Source organism: Panthera tigris, chromosome C2 (genome assembly GCF_018350195.1).
Source record: "Panthera tigris isolate Pti1 chromosome C2, P.tigris_Pti1_mat1.1, whole genome shotgun sequence".
Taxonomy (NCBI): domain Eukaryota; kingdom Metazoa; phylum Chordata; class Mammalia; order Carnivora; family Felidae; genus Panthera; species Panthera tigris.
The window spans coordinates 97,102,717-97,126,180 of record NC_056668.1 but is presented as its reverse complement, the minus strand read 5'-3'; the positions used below and the strand labels follow the sequence as shown (position 1 = coordinate 97,126,180).

The 23,464-nt window shown below is 38.4% G+C and overlaps 1 protein-coding gene across 2 annotated transcripts in view; it reads left to right on the top strand.

Moving 5' to 3' along the window:
- The window catches only part of SERPINI1 (serpin family I member 1), a 71,631-nt gene extending 53,856 nt beyond the window's left edge, over positions 1-17,775 (top strand). For both annotated transcript variants that reach the window (XM_042998526.1, XM_007077058.3), the window contains exons 6-9: positions 3,054-3,151; positions 15,423-15,509; positions 16,902-16,991; positions 17,461-17,775. In XM_042998526.1, the coding sequence (XP_042854460.1) occupies positions 3,054-3,151; positions 15,423-15,509; positions 16,902-16,991; positions 17,461-17,537 (352 nt within the window). In that variant the 3' untranslated portion in view covers positions 17,538-17,775. The remainder of the gene's footprint in view (positions 1-3,053; positions 3,152-15,422; positions 15,510-16,901; positions 16,992-17,460) is intronic.
- Positions 17,776-23,464: the final 5,689 nt, after the last annotated feature.

The following is a 23,464-nucleotide window of genomic DNA, read 5'->3' as shown; positions in this document are numbered from 1 at the left end:
TCCAATGCTTCTGCCTCCTACATACCTCTTCAACTTACTCAGAAATTTGCAAATGCATGATTACGTTATTAAAATGCGCATGCCTTTTGGGTTTAAAAGAGCAATGTTGTGGCTTTTTCTTTTTAAATTCAGTGGGTGAAATATAAAAATCTGTAGGTTGATTGTTTTTAAATAGCCATTGTTGGAATTCTAGTTATTAGTGATAGGAGGTCTTGCAGTCAAACAGAATTTAGCTCATGTCCTCATTCTACCACCTACTAGCTGTGTGATTAGGGCTAAACTTCAGTTTGTTCTTCTGTAGAAAAGAGATAACAATGCATAATCTCATGGGATTCTGTGAGATTATCATTAGGATGATTAAATGAGATACCATATGGGGCGCCTGAGTGGCTCAGTCGGTTAAGCATCCGACTTCGGCTCAGGTCATGATCTCGCGGTCCGTGAGTTCGAGCCCCGCGTCAGGCTCTGTGCTGACAGCTCAGAGCCTGGAGCCTGTTTCAGATTCTGTGTCTCCCTCTCTCTCTCTGACCCTCCCCCGTTCATGGTGTCTCTCCCTGTCTCAAAAATAAATAAATGTTAAAAAAAATTTTTTAAATGAGATACCATAAGTAACAGGATTTGCATAGTGTCTGGGAGCCCTCAGTGTATGGGAGATGACAATGATTATTTATATGAATATTGGTCTATATTAAGAAGAAAGGGATAGTAAATGGATAATAGCTATGTTTCAATAGCTTGATAAGGAAACAAAGATCAGAAATGGCTAAGTGGAAATTGTTTACATCCTGTCTTCAACTTGGAACACTCAATGCACCTAAACTTTTTTCACTTCACCCTGTGTGTATTGCCCTATGCCAGATACTACAGATATTAAAATAAAAAAGACACTAGATACACTAGACTTGTCTAATTTACAGTTAAAGCAGCATGGATTCAACAGCTATTTGATGAAATTACTCCACCACTACTGAAGTGCAAATATAAACACCTTAACGTCTATAATAATGTGAATGTTATGCATAATGGCATTATCACAAGTGCTATCAACACTATCTGCCCTTTATTGCATGCCTCCTACGTGCCAGCACCATGCTAAGACTTCCAGAGACCTCGTTCAGTCCCCTCAACAATACTATGATGCAGGAATTACTAAGGCCATTTCCTACACTGCAAAACCGAGGCTCAGAAATTAAGGAGCTTGCCCGAATTCAATCTGGCTGAATTACCATCCTCACCCGAAACAGCAAACCTCAGAAATGTGACACAGACCAGGTTGCTCTTAAGAAGTACAAAGTATCCTCTCCTGATCTCTTCCTTCACTTTCCTGTTTTAGGTGGATCAGGACACACAGAGTACCACCTGGATCCCTGCTCTGCCATTTGTTAGCTGGATGACCCTGGTCACATTATCTCATCTTTCTGCTCCTCAGTTTCTTCTTCTATTAGCTGAGGATGATAATAATACCTGCCTCCAAGGGCTTTGGTGATATTTAAATTAATCTGTTATAATCTTGGAATAGTTCTTGGTAATAATCTTCATATAAGCAATCAATCAATCAATGAATAATAAAAGTAAAGCAGACACACAAAACATCTTAATCAAGCGATTGAATGTATTCTTTGAGACATTTCGTATTTCCCAACTCATCCCCCTTCTCTACTTTCACAACCAACACCTGCTCTTTGAAGGAAACAAAAGGAACAATGTTAAGTCCAAGTTAGAGTATAGGATACAGATAAAATTCAGTACTTGGTTTAATATGTTTGCTATACATTTATTTGTCTATTTGTCATATTTTCCCCATAAACATGAACCCGCTAAAACTATTTTCCCCTGATGATACCTCTTGATGTCTGAGTCTTGTTGACAGCAGTCATTCCCTTGTCACCAGACATCAGAAGTGATGCTAATGTAACGTTTGGTGACTGTCACAGACTTGGCTTTTTAAAGGACAAAAACTGACATTTATGATCTTTACTGATCAAGAGCCAACACCTTGGAAAAAAAAGAAACGCTTGGTTCTAACTAGTCGTTTTCACCTGTTCTAAAAAAGTAATAAAAACCTTTGCTTTCCAAGAACTGCATTCATGTGTTAATGCAGCCACGTTTTCTCCTTGTTTTATGCTAGAAAGATGGGTGACACACTTCATCGTTTGGGGAGAGACTCCACATTAGGACCAATCAAACTTTCTATGGAAACCATTTTTTAAATTAATATTCTATTCATGACCACGGTGCCCATTTTTATTTCAGTTTTAAGAGATGTTTTATTTCTTCTCGCAAACGTGACGCACTTCTACGTATAAGAATTCATAAAGTCCATCAGGACAAAAAATTAAGATTAAAATTCTTTTGCTTAAAAAAATCTCTAATATAATTTTAAAAGTGTATAGTTTTTAAAATGTAATATTTAGCTTACTTTCATTGATGAACGTCTTTCTGTGATGCTACCAGGAAAAACAGGCTTATGTCCTAGAGGTTAATATAACCATGAGGATATATATTTTTAACACGATAGCTTTTATATTTCCTTTCTCTGAGTGTATGGAGTTGAAATGCTAAATGTATCCATTGTACTGCGATTGGCTGTCTCCACACACAGGGAATTGAGCAGGACGCTAAAAAGAGAATCAAATGCCTTGGGCAAATGTTTGGTTAGCCATTGACAGCTTAAAAAAGTCAAATATATTACTAGGTCAAAGGATTTTGAAAGCTACTCATTTACAAGTTTTACATTCTTGATCTCAAAACATTTATTCCACCGTATCTATTACCGTCCTCATCAAATAGTTTTCCTACTTAATAATTTAATACCATTCTGATATATTATTCTTTTTGCCATCTCCTCTTTTTATAAGCACAGTCAAATCCTAAAAGTATTTTGACTGAAGCACAGTCAATACTTGCAGTCAAAAGCCAGTTGTAGCATAATTTGCTGTTCAAATCAACATATCTAACATTTTGCTCTTGTGCCAGGTTAACAGGATACTGTAACTAAATACTTTAAAAATGCTGTAACTAAATGCTTTTCCCCCTATGTGTTTGTTCTCCAGGTTCACAGTGGAACAGGAAATTGACTTAAAAGATGTTTTGAAGGCCCTTGGAATAACTGAGGTTTTCATCAAAAATGCAAATTTGACAGCTCTGTCTGGTAGGAAATAAACACCAATTTTTTTTAAATGTCATTATTTCATAAAAGCTTTGAAAAGTGATGATGTTGAACCCTCCATTTACTATGGAGTTCTGAAGTAAAATAAAGTTATCGTTTGCCAAATGTAACGAATACATTTACCTTCGATACCCCAAATTATAAATCATGGTCATAACATTGTTTATATTATTCTGGTCCATGTCTTATCTTCAATAATGGATATTCTCCAGAAGACCTGTCTTATATATCTTTAAATTCCCCATCCTACCTGTCACAATGCCCTGTAGAGTAGATAATCAATAAACATGGTGATTTAGTATCTCAATATGTTCGGTTACAGTAAATTATATAGAAAAGAAAGAAGGAAGAAAGGACAAACCCATGCCTGCTGTAAGAACTAAACAAGAACTAAACACTTTAAAAAATTGTTTTTAGTGTTTATTTTTTTTTGAGAGACAGAGCATGAATGGGGGAGGAACAGAGAGAGAGGGAGACGCAGAATCTGAAGCTGGCTGCAGGCTCTGAGCTGTCGGCACCGAGCCTGATGTGGGGCTCAAACCCACAAACCGTGAGAACATGACCTGAGCTGAAGTCGGACGCTTAACCAACTGAGCCACCCAGGGGCCCCAACGCTTTTTAAAAGAATACCTAGTGAGATGATGTAAAGATTATCTTTAGTCTTCAATAAGAAACCAGTGGTTTTGTAGTAGCTTCAAAATATACCTGGCATATCGGGTAATTTATTTTAAATATCCCAAGGTGGGGGAAGACCCAGTTGAATTATTTGATTCAGATGCCCTAATTTGTTCAAGGTAAAAATCATTAACATATTAGCAACATTAAGTACTTAGAACATGTAAAATCCTTTTGGAGATATTTTAAGCAGCTAACCCCAAGACACTTATCATTGAAATAAGGTACCTGTGAGTTTAAGACTTAGCTTGTATAACGTTGTTCTATCATTTCTGTGGAATATGGAAACTATCATAGATAGATAGATAGATAGATAGATAGATAGATAGATAGAGATAGATAGGGACATAATCAAGATTAAAAAAAAACAAAACAAAAAACCTCAGTGTGTAAGTCCTCTTTATATGCAATCTATTGGACCCAATTCTCCAACCAGAGAGAGCTGAGGGCAATAGAAGTTTCCTTAGCAGTTTATGTGTTCAGGAGAGAATTTAGTTTTCCTCTCCTGAAGTAGCATCCTATAGAAAATCAAGCCGACCAAATAACAGCTTCTATGAGGAGTATGAGGATCCATGGATTGAATTCAGTGAAGTGGATGCCTCTACCCCTGAAATTGCATATAAGTGTGTACACACACACACACACACACACACACACACATGCAGAAAAAGAGAGAGTGGAGATAGGTTCATAGATTTCAGGAAATTCTCAAAGAGTTTATAGTCAAAAAGGCCTTGCCTCCCAGATTTAGAATTGGACGGATTGTTTTCTAAGCAGCACTCAGCAATGAGATGATGTTGACGTATCTGATACCACAACTTCTACCCGATTAGAGAGCCTACATCTCAAAACACCAGTAGAGCTTTTCTAGGTGTCTACTGTATAAATGTTCCTGTCCACATCAGAGAAATGTGAATTTTGCCTGAGTAAAGGTTTTCTTGGCTTACATTCACACTCCTAGGGCTCTGAACTCTTCAGTGGGATTGTGAATGAAGTAGGACTGGGGGAGACTTACAAGCTAATGGACACTTTTGTGCTTGAGTCAGAAATATATCTGTGGCTCAAGCATAGTATCATTTAAACTTCTTATGCTCCCTTCCTTAGGAATTGAGAGAATCTGTATACCACACTGGCCAAATTCCAGCTGGATAATTACATTCCACTTTCCTACCGTGGCTCTATTTTCTGTTTTATTAGAGATTCCTCACTGTCTCACCCAAACATCGAGGCAGTTACTTCACACACATAAGAGTATCTGCTGCTTCTCAGTCCTGAGGGAGTAGCACTGCAGTGGCAAATCAATTATTGTGGTCAGTGTAGCTTAAAATGTTGGCAAATCTGGGAGGTTTATGATGTAATATTTAATTGCCTTTAGTATGTACAGAGACAATAGAGAATAAATATGTATTATGAATGCAGATGGTTCAGAAATTTGAAATCACACTCGGATCTCTCGGAGTTCACATAGTCTCTATGTGAAGTCTCTGTTCATTTGACCAAACCTCAGTCAGAATTTAACCCTTCTCAGAGTACAGAGGCTGCATTCCCACTACCTGGCACATGGCTGACACACAGTTGGCACACAGCAGATGTCCACTAAAGGATAAAACAAGGGAGGGAAGGAGAGAAGAGGTTTCTTCAGGGCCACCTTACATATTACATTTCTCGGAACATTTAACTCCTTAAAACATCAGTAAGAAATCCAGGATTGGCCATCCTCAAACACTACCCCGTTCGAGTCTTCAGGATAATGTGATGAAAGGTCTAAAGTCAACTTCTCAAGCTTTCAGTGGGAACTCTTTATTCTTAACTCCTTAGTTTTGCCAGAACCTTGGTAGACTCAGCATGTCAACCCACCCCAACCAATATATCCTTTCTCTTTCTCTCCCTCTCCCTCTCTCTCATTCTCTTTCTCACACACATCCACATTAATTTATGAATCATTCTTTCAAAAACTATTTACTGACACAACTATAAAACTTGTCCCTCTGCTTTTACTGAATTTGATAGTGTTTATTCCCTGCTTTGTTCACTTAGGCGCCATATGCTTTGCCCTACATGGTTGGTGTCCTTTTCAGGTGTCCAGTTTTCTTCCTCTCCAAATGACATGAAAACCCTGACGATTAAAGTGTCTATGACAGGGCACCTGGGTGGCTCAGTTGGTTGAGCGTCTGACACTTGGTTTTGGCTCAGGTTGTGATCTTGTGATTGGTGAAATGGAGCCCCATGTCAGGCTCCCTGCTGGGCATGGAGTCTGCTTGAGATTCTCTTTCCTTCTCCCTCTGCCCCTTCCCCACTATCGCGCATGTGCACATGCTCTCTCTCTCTCTCTCAAATTAAAAAAAAAAAAAAAATTAAAGTGTCTGTGACAGCAACCCCTGCAAGTACCCAGGAAAATTATTAATGTGTATTTGATTATTACTTTCTGCCTTAATGAATTTCATGGTGAGAATTTCATGGTGTTTAAGATATACAACATTAATTACATTCAATGCCATGTCTATTCATTTCATTTAATAACTCTTTGTGAGGTAGATGGTGTGAGCACGGTACTATGTCATAAAAATGAAACAATGATTAAGATATACCTACTCTGAAGATGGATGCAGACTTGTGGGGAGAAAGACATAAAGAGTGGATTTAATAAAAGGAAGAGTGGTAGAAATGCTTTATTGGAGCACTGGTTCTCAGCCAGGACAATTCTGTCCCCCAGGGAACATTTGGCGATAACCGGAGACCTTGTGGATTGTTACACCTGGGGAGTGCTATTGGCATCTATCCAATAGATGGCCAGGGATGCATCTACATCCCAGTGATCTATGCTGCACAGGACGGACCCACAACAAAGAATAATCCAGTCCCAAATGTCAAGAAACCCCATAGCAGAGAAAGCACTGGGAAAGCAGAGAGGGAAAAGAAAGTCAATGGGCAGACTGGGAGCACATTGGTTCAAAAGATGGAGGAGGATGGGGTGCCTGGGTGGCTCAGATGGTTGAGTGACCATCTCTTGATTTTTGGCTCAGGTCAAGGTGCTGGGGTCATGGGATCAAGCCCTGCATCAGGCTCTCTCTCCCTCGGCCCCTCTCTCCTGCTCTCACTCTTATGTGTGTGCATTCCCTCTAAAATAATAATTTAAAAAAAAAATGGAGGAGGAGAATATAGGTATGTATTTCAGTTTTTAAATGCATTGAACATTTTTTAATAATGTCTTAGAAGATGATAGCAGTGGTTACCTCTGGAATACAGGACAGAGGCTGTTAGATGAAAAAGGAGATGTTGTTTCATGTACCACTGTATACCGTTTAGGATTTTTCCTTGTGTATGCACAACATCTTCAATTAAAATGCTATATTGAAAACTGGGAAAAACTTTTAAAAATAGCATTATTAGTAGAATTCGTAAGTTCAAAAGCACCCAGAAAACAATTCAGTACTATTGTGATACTACCAATTCTTAAATTATGCAATGAAATTGTATCTTTCTTTAAAGATAGCAAATATGATTTAGCAGTGGAACAAAAAAACAAAAACAAGAACAAAACAAAAACCCCTGCTCCACATTCTCTTGCTTCTGGAAAGACGCAGTGACTTGAGAGTCCTTTGCTAAGACCTCTTGAATCCACTCTTTCATTTTCTATTCCATGGCATCCACCTTTATTTCAGACTCTCATGACCACTGCCCCAGACTATTTCAATAGCCTCCTAAACGGTTTACAATCTCTCTTCCGTCTAATCTGTTTTATCTACCACTGCCAGGATTAATCACCTTAAAGCCCGCTCTCAGATCATCTCAGCTGCTGTTCGGAGCCTTCCTTGTTCAGTCTGCAGTGCACTGTCCGCTGCTTGGCAGGGCATTCAGACCTCAGCTCCCTCCAACCTTAACTCCGATGGAGTCCTTACATACAGCTTTCGCCAGCCAAACTGACCGCTGGCTCTGCACCTCACATCTCCCCAGGGCCCCATCACTGTAATGTCTCTCCCACCTGAAATAGATCTTGAACGGATCTTCAGCTTCGATATCGCCAGCTTCATCAAGCCACGTGATTGCACCAACCAGAAGTAATTGCCCCTTCATAAATTCTACAGTATTCTGCACTTTTCCTTATGCTGCATAACATACCCGATCTCAGATTATCATTACTTATGCATTGGATATCCTCTGCCTCTCCAAATTGATCCTTATGTGTGTTTAGGAAGCACGCAGTTCTGTGTTTCTGGCTAGTACTCACTGAAAGAAGAAATGAATAAGATGAAATGCTGTGTATTTACTGTGCTTATTTTTTTTTTAATCTCAATTTGATGTCCATTGCTTTTGACGCTAAACTCCATTAACATAAAACACAGTAAAGACTCATACAATAAACATGGAATCTAGAGAGTGCTGAGAATCATTTTCTTCTCAGGCTCGATTTAAAAAGCTCATCTAGTGGCAGTGAGGATCCTGTTATAGAGTAGGGCTATTTTTGTAATGGAAATGAATGACTGTCAGCATTTGGATTAATAGATAATCCTCTTGGAAGGTGGAAGGGGAAGGAGAAAGAGAGTACTAAATCCTTCAGCACAAAGTACGAGCTTTAATAAAGGAGCCAATAAAGTAAAGGAATTAAGAAGACACAGCAAAAGCCACATTCCGGTCAGACTCAAGTGCTGAGATTTATGCGGGACTGACTCTTACATCCTGCCCTTGTTTGTTCTTCTTCTCCTTGCACCTGTAAGCCAGAGGGCTGCAACTGTCTTCCAGTGCCCTACCTCCACTCTGCCTCCTACTTTTTTGCCTGGACTGTTGTAACAGCTAGCGAACTTGAACTTCTGCCCGTAGCTGTTTGCTCATCTGATTCACGCTTTACAGCTCCTGCCGCAGATTATCTCCTAGAATCAAAGCAGTAGTGCCCTGTTACTTCTGGATGAAGCCCAGGCTCTCCAGACTCGTGGTTCAAGCTCTTAAAATCAGGCGCATCCCCTGCCATGCCCCGCCTCCTCATTGCCTAGGATCCAATTGGACTTCAAGTCTTTGCCGAGGCTTGTCTCATTTGCGATATAATCCTCTGCTAGGGATGTCCTTGCCCCATTCTCTGGCTCTTTTCTGGTTACCTTCAAGAACCAGCCCAAATGGCACCGCCTCCAAGAAGCTTTCCCTGACGTCTCTCCCTTCCAAATGGTTCACTTTCCCTCATCTGGCCTGTCATCGTGCAATGTGCTATCACAGGTTCTACCTTTTCCTTAGATTGTCTGTTCACATACCTGTCTCTGTCCTCGGAGCTCCTCAGAAGCAAGGACTGTGGCATAGATGACTTTCTGTCCTCAGAGCCCAGCCCTGTGTGGAGAGCAGGACAGATGCTGGCTGGGTAGGAAGTGGTGATGGGTCCGCCTCACTCCAGGTGTAGAGGCTTCTCACAAACGTCTGGCCCTCCTCACTCTCTGTGCTCCAGCCACACAGGCCTTCTTTTGGGTCCTTGAACACACCTGGCTCCTATCTGCCTCTGCACTAGCTTTTCCCTCGGCCAAAAACTGCCTTCAGGTGTTCCCGTGGCAGGCTCCTTTGTATACGTTAGGTCTCAGTCAAATCCACCTTCTCAGATGGCCTTTCCCAACACCTTGAGTCAAGTAGCTCCCCTTGCCTGCCCCCATCACCAGCCAACACTTCACCTCATCCTGTTTCTTAGGAACACTCACCACACCCTGAAATTGTGGCCATTTATTGATTTGCTTTTTTATTGTCATTGTTATTTCATGTCTGCTTTCCTCCCATTAGGAAGGAACTTTTTAGTTTACTATAGTATATCCAGCGTATCCACAATGGCACATGGGAGGTGCTTAGTACCTGAATGAACGAACGAATGGACAGATGAATGAATATTTGCTGGTCTATAACAAAATTTCTCCAGAAAAACAAACACTCTTCCTACCTTGGAGGAACTCAAATTCTACGAACCTTTCTAAAGTTCATAGGTGGGGCTGAAGCTAAAAATATTTTAGCGACTGAAGTACAGAGACGCTTTTGATATTCTCGGGTTCTGTTATGGAACGCTCTTCATTTTGTTATTTTAAGCATGTCCTTGGTGACGCAGAAAGCTATTTAAATTGGCTGTGTTTAGGAACAGTGCCACAAGGGAGCTAGTGGCATCCACTCGCATGATGGCCATCCTGCCAACATTATGTTAATCACAGATACTTAGAGCTTTGGTTTCCTGCACAATATCTCCTATGAACAGAGTACTTGATAAATATTTGCTCAGTGACTGAATGAATGCCTTAGTATTTTGCCCTGCTTTCTGCAGAAGAGCTTGAATTATTGCCCAGCTTTTCTCTGGTAAACCTAGGGCTTGCTGGCCCCTTTCCCATCTTCTCCTTTGTGAAAAGCCCGGCTCCACGCTGCCCAGAGGAAAGCAGGACTAGTTATTTGGCAGCAATGTCTGCTGCGGCCAGAAGGGGAGGACTGCTTGGGGCCAGCATACGCAATGTTTTTTTGCGTGTAGCTTTGTTTGCCTTTGATTTATTTATTTTCCTTTTCTGGAGAACAGTGGACTTTTCTCTAGTCAGTAAGACGGGCTCATCAGTGTAAATCTCCTTAATCCCCCTCACATTTTGATTCACCAAATATCCGAGTGCCTACTTGGTGCCTGGCAGTGTGCAAAGCATGGCAAGTAGGAGATAAATTGGACAGCGAGGTCTAGGCCCTGAAGGAATAGGTGTATGGCGTATGGCCTAGCGAGAAAGACGGCCTTGATTGACGCCTAATTACATGAGGATGAGCAATATTGGAGGCAAGCATAAGAAGCCATGAACTTGCCTAGTAGGTGCCTGCATGACCAGACTGGGTGGTGGCAAGTCCCATTCTTGTTGAAACCACTTTCGGCTTATATTTTAAGGTGACTGCTTGCAGTGTGTCCCGAGAGAAGAAAGTTTCATTTTATTTTTCCCCCCGCTATTTGTGCTGTGATTTATCTGTTACTTTTTCTCCCACTGGTATATCTCATGGGGCAGTGTGTTTCTGAAAGTTAAGTGTCCTGAGGTCTCACGTACATCTGCAGACATTTGCTGTCCGTTGGAGTTGGAACATTGGATTCAATCTTTATTTTGCTGTCTTTGAAATATATATGAGGCCACCGGCCTGTTGGATCCCGTTCCCTTAGCTCCTTCTCCACGACTGGATTTTTAAGTTTTTAGTCTGCGTGTGGTCCTTGCATTCTCTCCCTGTCTAGTGCTGTTGTCCATCAATTTTCTTAGAGCATCCACTTTGGATGAATGTCATATGTTTTATCTATTACAAGAATAAACTTTATAGCCATGCTTGTGAACAGAATTGTGGCCATGACGGCCATAGAGTGACGTATCCAAAGTCTTATTATAGTAGGAAATAGCTAGTCCCTTTCATTCAACGATTACTAAATTCCTGTTCGTGCTAGGTTAAGTACTGGAAACTCACACATTACCAGGAAACTCTCTTTTCTTAACGTTAGTTCAGTCACTAGGCCCACGAAACGTCAGAAGCCAGGGACATCAAGAGCAATGACACAATCCTTGCCTTAAGGGATTTGACAGTTCAGGAAGAGAGAAATATTGCAAATATAAAGGCTTCAGTAGAATAAGACGCTGGGTTCAGTGGGAAAGAGTGGTTAGTTCTACCTTAGTGATGAATAGCAGTCAGAGGAGAGCAGAAAAGCCCAACAGGGCTCAAAGCTGAGCTTTAGAAGTAGATTAGGTATCTGACTATACAGGGGTAAGGGAGTTTCTGGGGAAACAAAGACACAGAAGGGATCAAGTATGGTATGTTTAGATTATCGCTATGCAAATAATCTGGAGCACAGAGCATGGCGAGAAGCATGCTAAATGAACGGCACAAAGGCAATCTCCTGGAGACCCCCATATTGCACCCCGAGGTTCGTGGGTACACAATATGCCAAAGGCAAGGCGGGAGGCAGAGCCAGCAGGAGTGGGGAGAAAGGGTTTTCAGTCGGGTAGTAGTGGCATAAACTGGTTTCTATTTGATAAGATCATCCTGGAGGAAGCCCTAATGTGAAATGGGGTCAGTTAGGGCAGTTCTCAACCACTGTGTCATTACACACTAGGACATCCCTTGAAACCTCATTTGAAAAAAGTATTTGCATATGTTGCTGGGTTTAATGTTCTGATTAAAAAAACAAACAAGCAAAAAAACGTTTACCTCTATGTTAACAGGTGAGTTTGGCCTATGATTTTCTTTCCTTAGCCTGCCCTGGGTCAATTTTTATCTCAAGGTAAAACTATCCATAGATGACTTAGATTGCTTTTATTCTCTTTCTAGAGTTTCAAATGGTTTTATAAGAGAGAAGCCTATCTGTTCTTTGGAGGATTGGTTAAATCACTTAGAAAACCATCCAGGCTTGGAGTCTTTAATTTTGAGGAGGGAGAAATTTTTGTCTACTTATTCAACTATTTTAATGGTTACTGGATTATTCAGATATTCTATTTTTTTCTTTGTTCAGTTTTATAATTTATATATTCCTATAAAATTGTCCAGTTGCTGACAAGTCTCTTTATTTTCAAAACTATCTGCATATAGAAGCACAAGAGTCTTTTAGGGGAGATAGAAATATTCTGTATCTTATTTGTGGAGAGAGGTTCAAAGATATATCAAAACTTACCAAATGTGGTGTTGTTTTGTAAAATATATCTTTGTTTTCCTGTATTGTAATTATTGTGTTGTTAATATATATAGTTCATGGTAAATAAATTACACCTCATAAAGTTGATTCACATTTATCTGCAGAAAATTGTACCAAGTATTTTTTGTGATTTTTAAAAATTCTCTTCTCTATCTTAGGACATGTTCTTTTTTGCCGTAATATTGTTCATTGGGGGTAATTTCTCTTCTTTGTGAATCTTGTTAAAGGTTTGTCCACTTCATTATCTTTTAAGTAACTCACTCTGTAGGAAGAACCCTCAGCATCCTTGCCTTCTTGATCTTTCTGCCATGGTGCCTTGTAGTATCCCTCCTCTCCATCTCCCTACCATTCTGTGTGGGTAAATGAGGGCATATAAGAGGTTAGGTGACTGGAGGAGAAGACCCTTGTGGCAGAAACCAGAGTGAAAGGGATGAAATTCCTTCTTTCAAGGTGTCTAGTACAGTCAACAGATCAGACTCAAGAGCTAGGAGGCAGTTTCCTCTGTGCAAATTGATGCGGCTACCGTATCATTTGGTGTCGTTGAAAATGCCCCTCCGAATATTTAAAGAGGGCTTAGCTGGCAGTGTGAACACCCATTACCCTTTAGGAACTACGTTGTCTCACTTTTACATCCAGGGCCATCATACCGCCTCTTGATGCATGACCCTACCTTAACTGGCAAACTGAAGAAAATGGGCAGCAGAATCTGAAAATAATATAGCATCAGTTAACTAGTAAATAGTTAATATGTTTTACTCTCTTGGAATTCATGTATTTGTTTTGTCAGCTAAATATATCTGACTAGTTGCTTAATGCAGTTTGTATTGTTCTTTCTATTTGTTGTGGAAAAAAATGAGTCTTCTGGATTTGAGGGAGCTAATTATACTTAATTGTTTAATGTAAAAGTCTATTGCTTTTTATTTTTCTTCTAGTTATCAAGTGCATTCTAGGAGAAAATATCATAATATGTGAGACTATTTCATAATGCAGTGTTTATATCTTAATACTAAATATGAGCTGAGGAAGTAATATCCCTATTAAAAATATATTCAGAGTTGGCACTCAGTTGTCTTGGGGCTGATTCAAAATAAGCAGGTGCTGTGTGAAAGATGTACCAAAAATATTGTTGAACATTATTCCCTATCAGTGTAAGATAATTATGGGTTTTTGAAAACTAGAAAGGAAAATGTCTGTTGTAGGTAGGACTTGGTCACTTACAAAGTCTTACTAAACAGCTTAATGGGAAATCCACTGTGCTTTTACTGCATCAGCAACAAGGTTATCTTAAATTTGAATTAGACCTCCCAGAATGGAAAAAGGGGGTGAGGGGGGTGGCAGAAACTTGAGTAATCTTTTATCTTGCTTCCTGATGCTACTTTTCTTTTTACGTATTTGAGCTATCTTTCGTTCATTTTGTTTTAACTTTGGGGACAAAAGTTGGAAACCCAAGTCTGAAAGCTGGGACTGCCATAACAAAGTCCCACAGACTGCGTGGGTTCAAACAGACCTTTGTGTTCTCACAGTTCTGGAGGCTGGACATCTGAGATCAAGATGTCTTCAGGGTTGGTTTCTTCTCAGGCCTCTCTCCTTGGGTTATAGGTGGCTGTCTTCTCATATTGTATTAATGTTCTCCAGATAAATAGGACTAACAGGATGTGTGTGTGTGTGTGTGTGTGTGTGTGTGTGTTTGGAGAGAGAGAACTATCTGTATCTATACAGAGAAAGAGACAGAAACTGAGAGATTTACTAAGGAATTGGCTTGTATACTTGTGGTGACTTTGGAAATTTAAAATCTTCAGGGTGGACTGGCAGGCTAGAGATTCAGCGAAAAGTCCCAAGACTTCATCTTTGTTCTTCTAAAGCCTTCAGCTGATTGGAAGAGGCCACCCACATCACAAGGACAACCTGCTTTACTCAAAGTCCACCAATTCAAATGTTAATCTCATCCACAAAAAACAAAACAAAACAAAACCCCACATCTGTACAGAAACATCCAGAATAATGTTTGACCCAATACCTTGGCCCAGCTGAGTTGACACATAAAATTAGCCATCATGCATGGTCTTTTCTATCTGTGTCCAAATTTCCTCTTCTTACAAGGACATAAGTCATATTGGATTAGGGCCCACCCTAATAAACTCATTTTCATTTAAGACTCCATCTCTAAATACACTCATAGTCTGAAGTCTTAGGGGCTAGAACTTCAACAGATGAATTTTGAGAGAACACAACTGAGCGCATAACAGCCATTAATTTAAAAGTAAGCATAACTAGAAATACAACCTAAAGGGAAAAACAGTCCTCTTAATGATGAAAATGTGTTATTTCCTCTGACTTTAGGATAAAGCATGTTTGTGAATCCTCAGATAAACCAATTAACTGGAATGGGAAGTAACTTTTTTACATATTCATGTTTGTACAATCTAGAAGTCAATTTTGCTTTTCTTTGCCAAGGATATTTCTATTATCACCATAATTAGAGATTAGATTTTTAAACATTTATTATTCTGGCTATATCTGGATTTCTACCTGTTTTCATTTTGTGCTTTAAAATTTCAGATTAGAGTGTAATGTGTGAGATGTTTTATCTTGAATTATGAACTAATTTGAAGTTGCTATTAAAAACAGAGCCACATTCCTGCTTCCTCTGGCAATATAAGACATAAACATTGGGAAAATTACCAATACAAATAAATGAAGGGAAGCACGAACAAGAGAATATAAAATAAGGACAAATCTGAAAAGGCTTCTCTGAAATCATAATATAATCTTACAACATGATCTCTTATGTTTTACATCAGTATCTTAAGTCACTTATATTTCCCAAATCTGTTTAAATAAAGGGTAAGATGCTTCCCTCTTTCTGACACTGAAGAAATGCTTCTCTTCTCTCTCTTTTTTTTTTTTTTTGGTTTTTTGTTTTTTGTTTTGCAGATAACAAAGAGATTTTTCTTTCCAAAGCAATTCACAAGTCCTTCATAGAGGTTAATGAAGAAGGCTCAGAAGCTGCTGCTGCCTCAGGTGCCAAGATAGAGTTTTCTAAAATCTTCTTGTCTTTTTTAGATGTGTATTTTTAAAATCATCTTGGGTAGGGGGTGGGGGTCATTTTTAGACCCAAGCTAAAAAAAAAACTGACTCTGCTTTAACTCAGAAGTCAAGCTAATGCTGAGTTTTCGAAACAGAGTATGAAGTACACACGTCCTCCATTGCCCTGATACTGGAGAACTCCCACCTCTAAGGAGAGGCAGGGGGACATTGACAGCTCTGTAAAAGACATTTCCCTGCTGTGCTGCCTCTTTTGATATTTTAAATACTTTCTTGCTGCCCATTTAAACACTTTTCTTCCCACCTAATCATTTGTGGAAACTAGTTCTTCATTTTGTCAACAGTCTTGATTTTTTAAAAGCACATCCATAAACAAGGTGTAATAAATTATTTTAAATAATTGTAACTCAATGATGTTAATAAAATACTTTTATATAAATAATTTGAAAATGTAGACCTACATCATGTGTTCACAGCGAAATGTTCAATGTCCTTGATTGTTTTCAGTGTTCTGATTTCCCTAGTTGAATGAGAATGATTTCTCCATTGAATTTTTTCCCATTTGTTTTTGTTTTTGTTTTTTTGGTTTTGGATTTGTTTCAATCTCATGTTCAATAGCTATGTGCAAATTTTAGTAGGATTTTGCCTTCCTTTGGCAAAATGTAATATATCATTTTTAACTTCTCCATAAATTTGTCCACTAAAAGGATATCACCAGTTAAAACTGTTTTCAGGAAGAAATAGAAACACGGTAGTCTTAGGCATCAAGAAAGCTTAAGATCTTACACAGTTTGATCTTGACCTTTTCCTGACAACCAATCACCCTGTAGCAAGTATAATGCGGTTATCCCATAATAAGGATCTCAGGGGAATTCGGTTTCCCAGCTGTAGGAAACATCATGCCTCCCTTCCTGCTGTATATTCCATTTAATCACTGCCGTTCTAGCCAGTTACTAAAAGCCTGATGACTTCCCACGTGAAAATCCCCATTTTAGACAAAAGAAATAATGATTCGAGGATATAAAGAAACTTGGTTTTTTTGTCTGGGGTGTTTGTTAATTCTCCCCCTTTCCTTAATTCAAAGGTCATTTTAATAAAGCTATGTGTATTCATCTGAAACAGAATAACAGGCAGAATAACTTTTTCTGGTATTTTGGTGGAGTGGAGATAGGAAACTGTATGTGTGTGTATGGTGTGTTTAAAGATCAAATAGAAATGTTAGCACCTTTACAATTTTTACTCTAAGTCTTTAAAATCTTGTTTTCCTGTAAATTGTTGCCTTTGCATTAAACATAGATGGTTTGGAGAAATTACTCATTAGTCTCTGCACATCCACAGACATGTAATTACTTTCTCCCTGCGCTGTAGGAATGATTGCAATTAGTAGGATGGCTGTGCTGTATCCTCAAGTTATTGTCGACCATCCATTTTTCTTTCTTATCAGGAACAGGAGAACAGGTAAGTCTGTTATGAGCACTGAATTGTATCTATAGGCCAAAGAGAGATAATTTTTTTTTAATTTTTTTTTTTAACGTTTATTATTTTTGAGACAGAGAGACAGAGCATGAACGGGGGAGGGTCACAGAGAGAGGGAGACACAGAATCTGAAACAGGCTCCAGGCTCTGAGCTGTCAGCACAGAGCCCGACGCGGGGCTCGAACCCACGGACCGTGAGATCATGACCTGAGCCGAAGTCGGACGCTTAACCAGCTGAGCCACCCAGGCGCCCCCAAAGAGAGATAATTTTTAAAAACTTGAGAGCATTTTTACCACATTATGTATCAGATAATTTCTCATGTTCAATTTTTTTTAAAGAGAATTATTTATATTTTTATTTTGAGAACACTGCTAATTATAAGCAAGAAGGAAAGTAAATATCCCACTCTTTTGTTCACATCCTGTTCTGTTCACTTCCAACCCAATGCAGGTACAGTCCTATTCATGGGCCGGGTCATGCATCCTGAAACAATGAACACCAGTGGACATGATTTTGAGGAACTTTGAATCATTTCATATGTAAAATAGTAACCAAACACATTATGTGTGCAACTGGTACAGTTAAGATTTGTGTTTTACAGTATATCTTACGATACTATTTAAAAATAGCTCCAGATAAAAACAATGTATGTAAATTATAAACCAACTTGTCAAGGAATGTTATCAGTCTCATTGAGGTGATGGTCCTGTGGTGTCACTGTGTTTGTTGTGCTGTTATTTAAAATAAAAGTACATATTGATCATGTGAACAGCTCTGTTTTCATTTTATAAATTGTAGTATAAGGATACTTCTAGGTAAAACTTGGGAACTGATTTTGTGGACATCTGAAATCTTTCATAATCATGCAAAAGCAAAGCGCCAAAGTAAATTAGCACCACCATAATAAGCAATAACAAGTCAGATGAAGACAGGTTCTCCACAAAAATTCTAATTGTTATTTCTCTGAAGATGGTGCATAGTGTAGTATAAAAGAGTATAAACTGAATATCTTCTGTAGGCTCTATGACAAAACTTGGTGGAAAAAAATAGGACTATTGAAACCCCAGATTATAGCTATAGTGTATTTACTATGTCTTTAAAAACCCACTGGGCTTCATAGGCCTGATATAGATTAGAAACCTGGTATATCACCATGTTTTGCTGCTGCAAGTCACATCCAAATTTCAACAAAGTTCCCAAAATAAACCACATGAGCACATTAATAATAAAAATGTTCCCTTTGGCAGGTCACCAGAAAATTAACTAGAAAAACCATGCTAGTACAGATACTGGAAACTGGTAGGTCAAGGGCTGAATGCTGCCCACAGAGATGTTCTTGTTTATTCTGTGTGGAAGGATTTTATGTTTTGAACTTGAATGTCTATAATTGGGGTATCACATTCTGGGTTTCTCTCATGGCTCTTGGATGCATTGGTATTTGGGACCTCTGGAGAGTCATGGTAGGTACTTAGCAGAATATATTGGCCTTATTTTAGCAGAATATATTAGCAGAATATATTGGTCTTATTTTCTAGTACAAGAAGATTCCAGTGGGGGCTATGCCCACTTCTTATGTCTCCAGTAAATTACTTAGTTATCCTTTGACTGAGATAATGGTATTCCTTGGATGGGTGGGGGAAGGAGCTGGCGGAGATGATTTCAGCACGTTCCATGAATGGAACACCAAATTTTTGATTCTGTGATTAATGGTTGTAGAAAAAGTCTTAAACAGTTTCCAAACTTCACAGAAACAATTTGCATGCGACTTACTTGTGTGTTAGGTATTTTGCTATGATTTGGAGCCGTCAACAAGAATTGATATTATCATTAACTTTAATTCTGTTCAAGGAAGTAATGGTTTGGGGAAACCAGGCTTGACCCTAGACCTACCGAGTTCTAAACTCTGGGGAAAAACTTGAAAATCTGTTTTTAACAGATTCCCCATGGCGATTTTGTTATACACCAGATCTTAAATATTGCGCCCCCCCCCCAAAAAAAAAGGATACACATGGAATACTTACATAGTAATTGTTTAGATACAGTATATTTATAGAAAATTAGATCAATCAATTAAGTATCCTAAAGTATTAGTGCTTTTCAAACTTTATGTGTAAGGGAGTAACCTGGGGATCTTATTAAAAATGCAGATTCTCATTTAGAAGGTCTGGGGTGTGACCTGACAGTCTGCATTTCTGACAAGCTCCCAGGTGATGTGACTGCTTTTGGTACATGGACTCAGATTGGTATCAAAACTCCACTTAACATAAGGTTTGCACGTTTCGTACTTTTATATATGGAAACACAAAAACTGTGTAATATTCATACAGCTTGGAGAGATAGTAGTCTCCATTAAAAATGCAATGCACTTATACAAAAAGAAAACAATGGTTTTACTCTAAAGCTTCTTTTTCATGTACATACAATGGAAAAATGCAGGCCTCCTCTGCATATTAGAATACTTGAAATATATTCTTTAACAATATGGAGACATTTATAGGCAGTGCCCACAAAAAATTTATGAATACCCAAGGATACAATGCTTAACACTGAATCTTTTACAGCTTATGTTTTCAGAAGGCTTATAGTTTATTCATAAAGCTGAGGTTATTGTAAAACAGTGCTCTTGTTTTCATTTATAATGTACACAGATTGGGCTAACTGATGTTGATTCAGTGTTGATATTCTAAGTTTGTGATATTCTTTATTACCGTATCACTACTTGTTAAGCATTACATCTATTGCTATATCTGTAAGTCCATCAGTCAACTAAATGAGTTATCTATAAGGAAGAGTAAATATCATTAGACAAGCATGAGAATGTTATAAAGCCCCAAATGCAATTTTTATTAGCTGGTATAAGATTAAACTCTACCATTCAGAATGTTGACCTTAAACTATTTCATTACAATTTAGATGTCCCTTAAATGAAAATGGATTCTGCCTTGGTATTAGCATGTCTGTGGAGTTCTTAAAAAATACAATACTTGATAGTACCAAGTTTTTCCTATTGTTTGACTTTGTTTATAATTTCTTCAATATCTTCATTTCTGTTGAAAAGGTAACATCTCATAGTTCAGTTCCATTTCCTTTAAAATGTATAATTTCTCTCTCTCTCTCTCTCTCTCTCTCACACACACACACACACACACACACTGTGCACAGCTTATGGAAACTTCTTTCTCTTTGACTATATATTTTGGGAAGAAATCGACAATTATATATCTTTTGCTTTTATTTTAAATCTTTCCAGCTTTATTGAGGTATAATTGACAAATAAAATTGTGTCTATTTAAAGAGTACAATGAAATTTCACATACATATACATTGTGAAATGATTAACACAATCAAATTGATTAACACATCCATTATCTCACATAGCTACCTTTGTGTTTGTGTGGTGAGGTTTACTCTCTTAGCAAATTTCAAGCATACAATATAGTATTCTTTTTATTTTTAAAGTTTATTTATTTATTTTGAGAGAGCACACACACAGCTGGGGTAGGGGCAGAGAGAGAGAGGGAGACAGAGAGAGAATCCCAAGCAGGCTCCACACTGTCAGCACAGAGCCTATGCGTGGCTTGATTTCATGAACTGTGAGATCATGACCTGAGCTAAAATCAAGAATCAGATGCTTAACCAACTGGGGTACTCAGGTACCCCCAATGTAGTATTCTACACTATAGTCACCATGTTGTAGCTCAGAATCCCAGAACTTGTTCACATTACAACTTGTGCTTCTTTGACCAACGTCTATTTCTCCCACCACCACCCCTCAGCCCCTGACGAGTCTACTTTATTTCTATGAGTTCCACTTTTCCTTTGTTTTTGTTTTTTTTTAAGATTCCATATTATGAATGAAATCATACAATCTTTGTCTTTGTTTGGCTTATTTCACTTAGCACAATGTCCTGCAGATTTATCCATGTTGTTGCAAATGGCAGGATTTCCTGCTTTTTTATGGCTGAACAATATTCTTGTGTGTGTGTGTGTGTGTGTGTGTGTGTGTGTATACACATTTGATATATATACATATATTTGTATGTATATACATAATTACAAAGGTAAATATATATTACATTTTCTTTATTCATACATCAATGGACGCAGGTCATTTCCATAATTTGGCTATTATGAATAATACTGCAATAAACATGGGAGTACAGGTGTCTCTTCAAGATACTGATTCTGTTTCCTTCAGATATATATTTTAGAGATTAACATTTTATCATATATGTGATTTGCATATATTTCCTCCCATTCTGTAGGTTGTCTTTTCATTTTGTTGATGATTTCTTTTGCTGTGCTAAAGCTTTTTAAATTGATGGAGTGCCACATGTCACTTTTGCCTTTATCGCCTGTGTTTTTGGTGTCACAACCAAAAAATTATTGCCAAGACCAATGTCAAGAGCTCTTTCCGCGTGCTTTCTTCTAAGAGTGCACACATGGAGAATCTGAGGCTTAGCCCAGCCGCTTTGTTTCGTGTCTGCCAACAAAGTTATTCTTGAGGGAATGTTGAAGCCTCTATATGCACGTAAAAATAGCTCATGGAAAAAAGATCTGTGTCTTATGAAGAAAAGGAGAGAAATTCCCACAGAAGAATCAGTTTATTTGTTTTTTATTAATTACTTTGGTTTAAAGTATCATCTTGTTCGTATCAGGTTCTGATTTTGGTGAGACAAAGATCCACGTATTTGTGAAAAGGATGTTTAATTAATGAAAATCAAACCGGTGCAGTTAATACATGTACTGTCCTTTGTCCAAATACACTTTTTATTATACATTAAGTATAGATGAACTTTTCCTCTATTTGAAAATTGCAGGGGTTTTTTCTTTAACTGGGGAGAGATAAAGTGGTTATGTGTGACATATGGCATGTTCCAGAAAATGTTTCTTCAGCAGTCATCACAGCTTCTAGCTGATATAGCAGTTTTTTTCTCTTCCTCAAATAGGAGACAGTGTTTCATCTCTCTCCTTTTTTGAAAGTTTTGTGATAATTCATGGATACATAAATCTGACATTTATCCACACAATGGCTCTGTGCTCTGTCTGTTATTCAAAGAAAATTACTGATGGAGAGATTATCTTTTTTCCATATGATTGAGTGACCCGCTCTTCTGGTATTTTCTGCTTAAATATTTATAACCAAACTGCTGTGGAAAAAAACACAGGCTGTGATATGGGAGAGAACCAAGTTTAAACACGAGATCTGCCACTTACTAGATGCCTGTCCCTAGAACAAGTTGTGTAATCTATATATTCAAATAATAACATTTACTTCATAGGATTATGTTAAATATTAAATAGTAGTCACTCATCAAAGGCTAGCTATTAGCATTAATATCATCATATTGCAGACCATCTAAGGCACATCATTTCTCACGTTTGCACATTTATGAAAATGGAGTGATTCATAGGGTCTCACACTTGCCAGTAGAGGTGGCAGCTGTGACATGACATTGCTTGTGCATGCAGTAATCTTGTTGATGATGACTGTCTGTCAACAAACTATTTGAGAACAAGTCATAATGACTATTTGAGGAAGCATTGCAAATCCTGATTATCACCTAAAAACCTTGCATTGGTTCTTTTTTTTTCTGTAAGATTCAAAGTTTACAGAATAGTTGTCAACAGCTTAGAAGAAAGTTCTAGAGACAAAAATGGCAGTCTGGGCAGGACTGTGTGTCACCAATGATCTCGGGGGCACAAAGGACAGCAGTGTGGGCAAACATGGACATCAAGCGCTGCACAGAAAGTGACTTGGATCTGGACTCTATTTTTTTACAGTTTTTATTTATTTAAAAAAAAATTTTAACGTTTATTATTGAGAGAGAGAGAGAGACAGAGAGACAGAGCATGAGCAGGGGAGGGGCAGAGAGAGGGGGAGGCACAGAATCCGAAGCAGGCTCCAGGCTCTGAGCTGTCAGCACAGAGCCCCACGCGGGGCTCGAACTCACAAACCGCGAGATCATGACCTGAGCCGAAGTCAGTCGCTCAACCAACTGAGCCACCCAGGCTCCCCTGGACTCTGTTTTAGAAACGTTGTATTTTGCATATTTTCATTTAAAAATGTACATAATGATGACATATGAGAAAACTCATTTAAATAAGTCCACAAGGCATACTTACTGTTTTGAATGAGTTGAAAATAAATGTTTATCCTATTCAATGTGTCACAGTTTAACTGAGTGATTTTTCTTTCTTAGTACCTAAAACAAAGGAGTGTCTTACAGCTTATGTCTCGAATTGGATAAAACTGCATATTATTCACATCAAGACTTGTGAAGGAATCACATTTATTAAAGTACGTAAAGTACATGTCACCTATAATTTTCAGTAGTTTGCCTTCACTGGCTGTTAGGGATTGCTTAGCAGTTCAAATTCAAAAGGAGATGGAGGAGAAGTTCAAATTCAAAAGGAGGGGCGGGGGAAAGCAAGAGGGGAGTAAAAAAGCAAA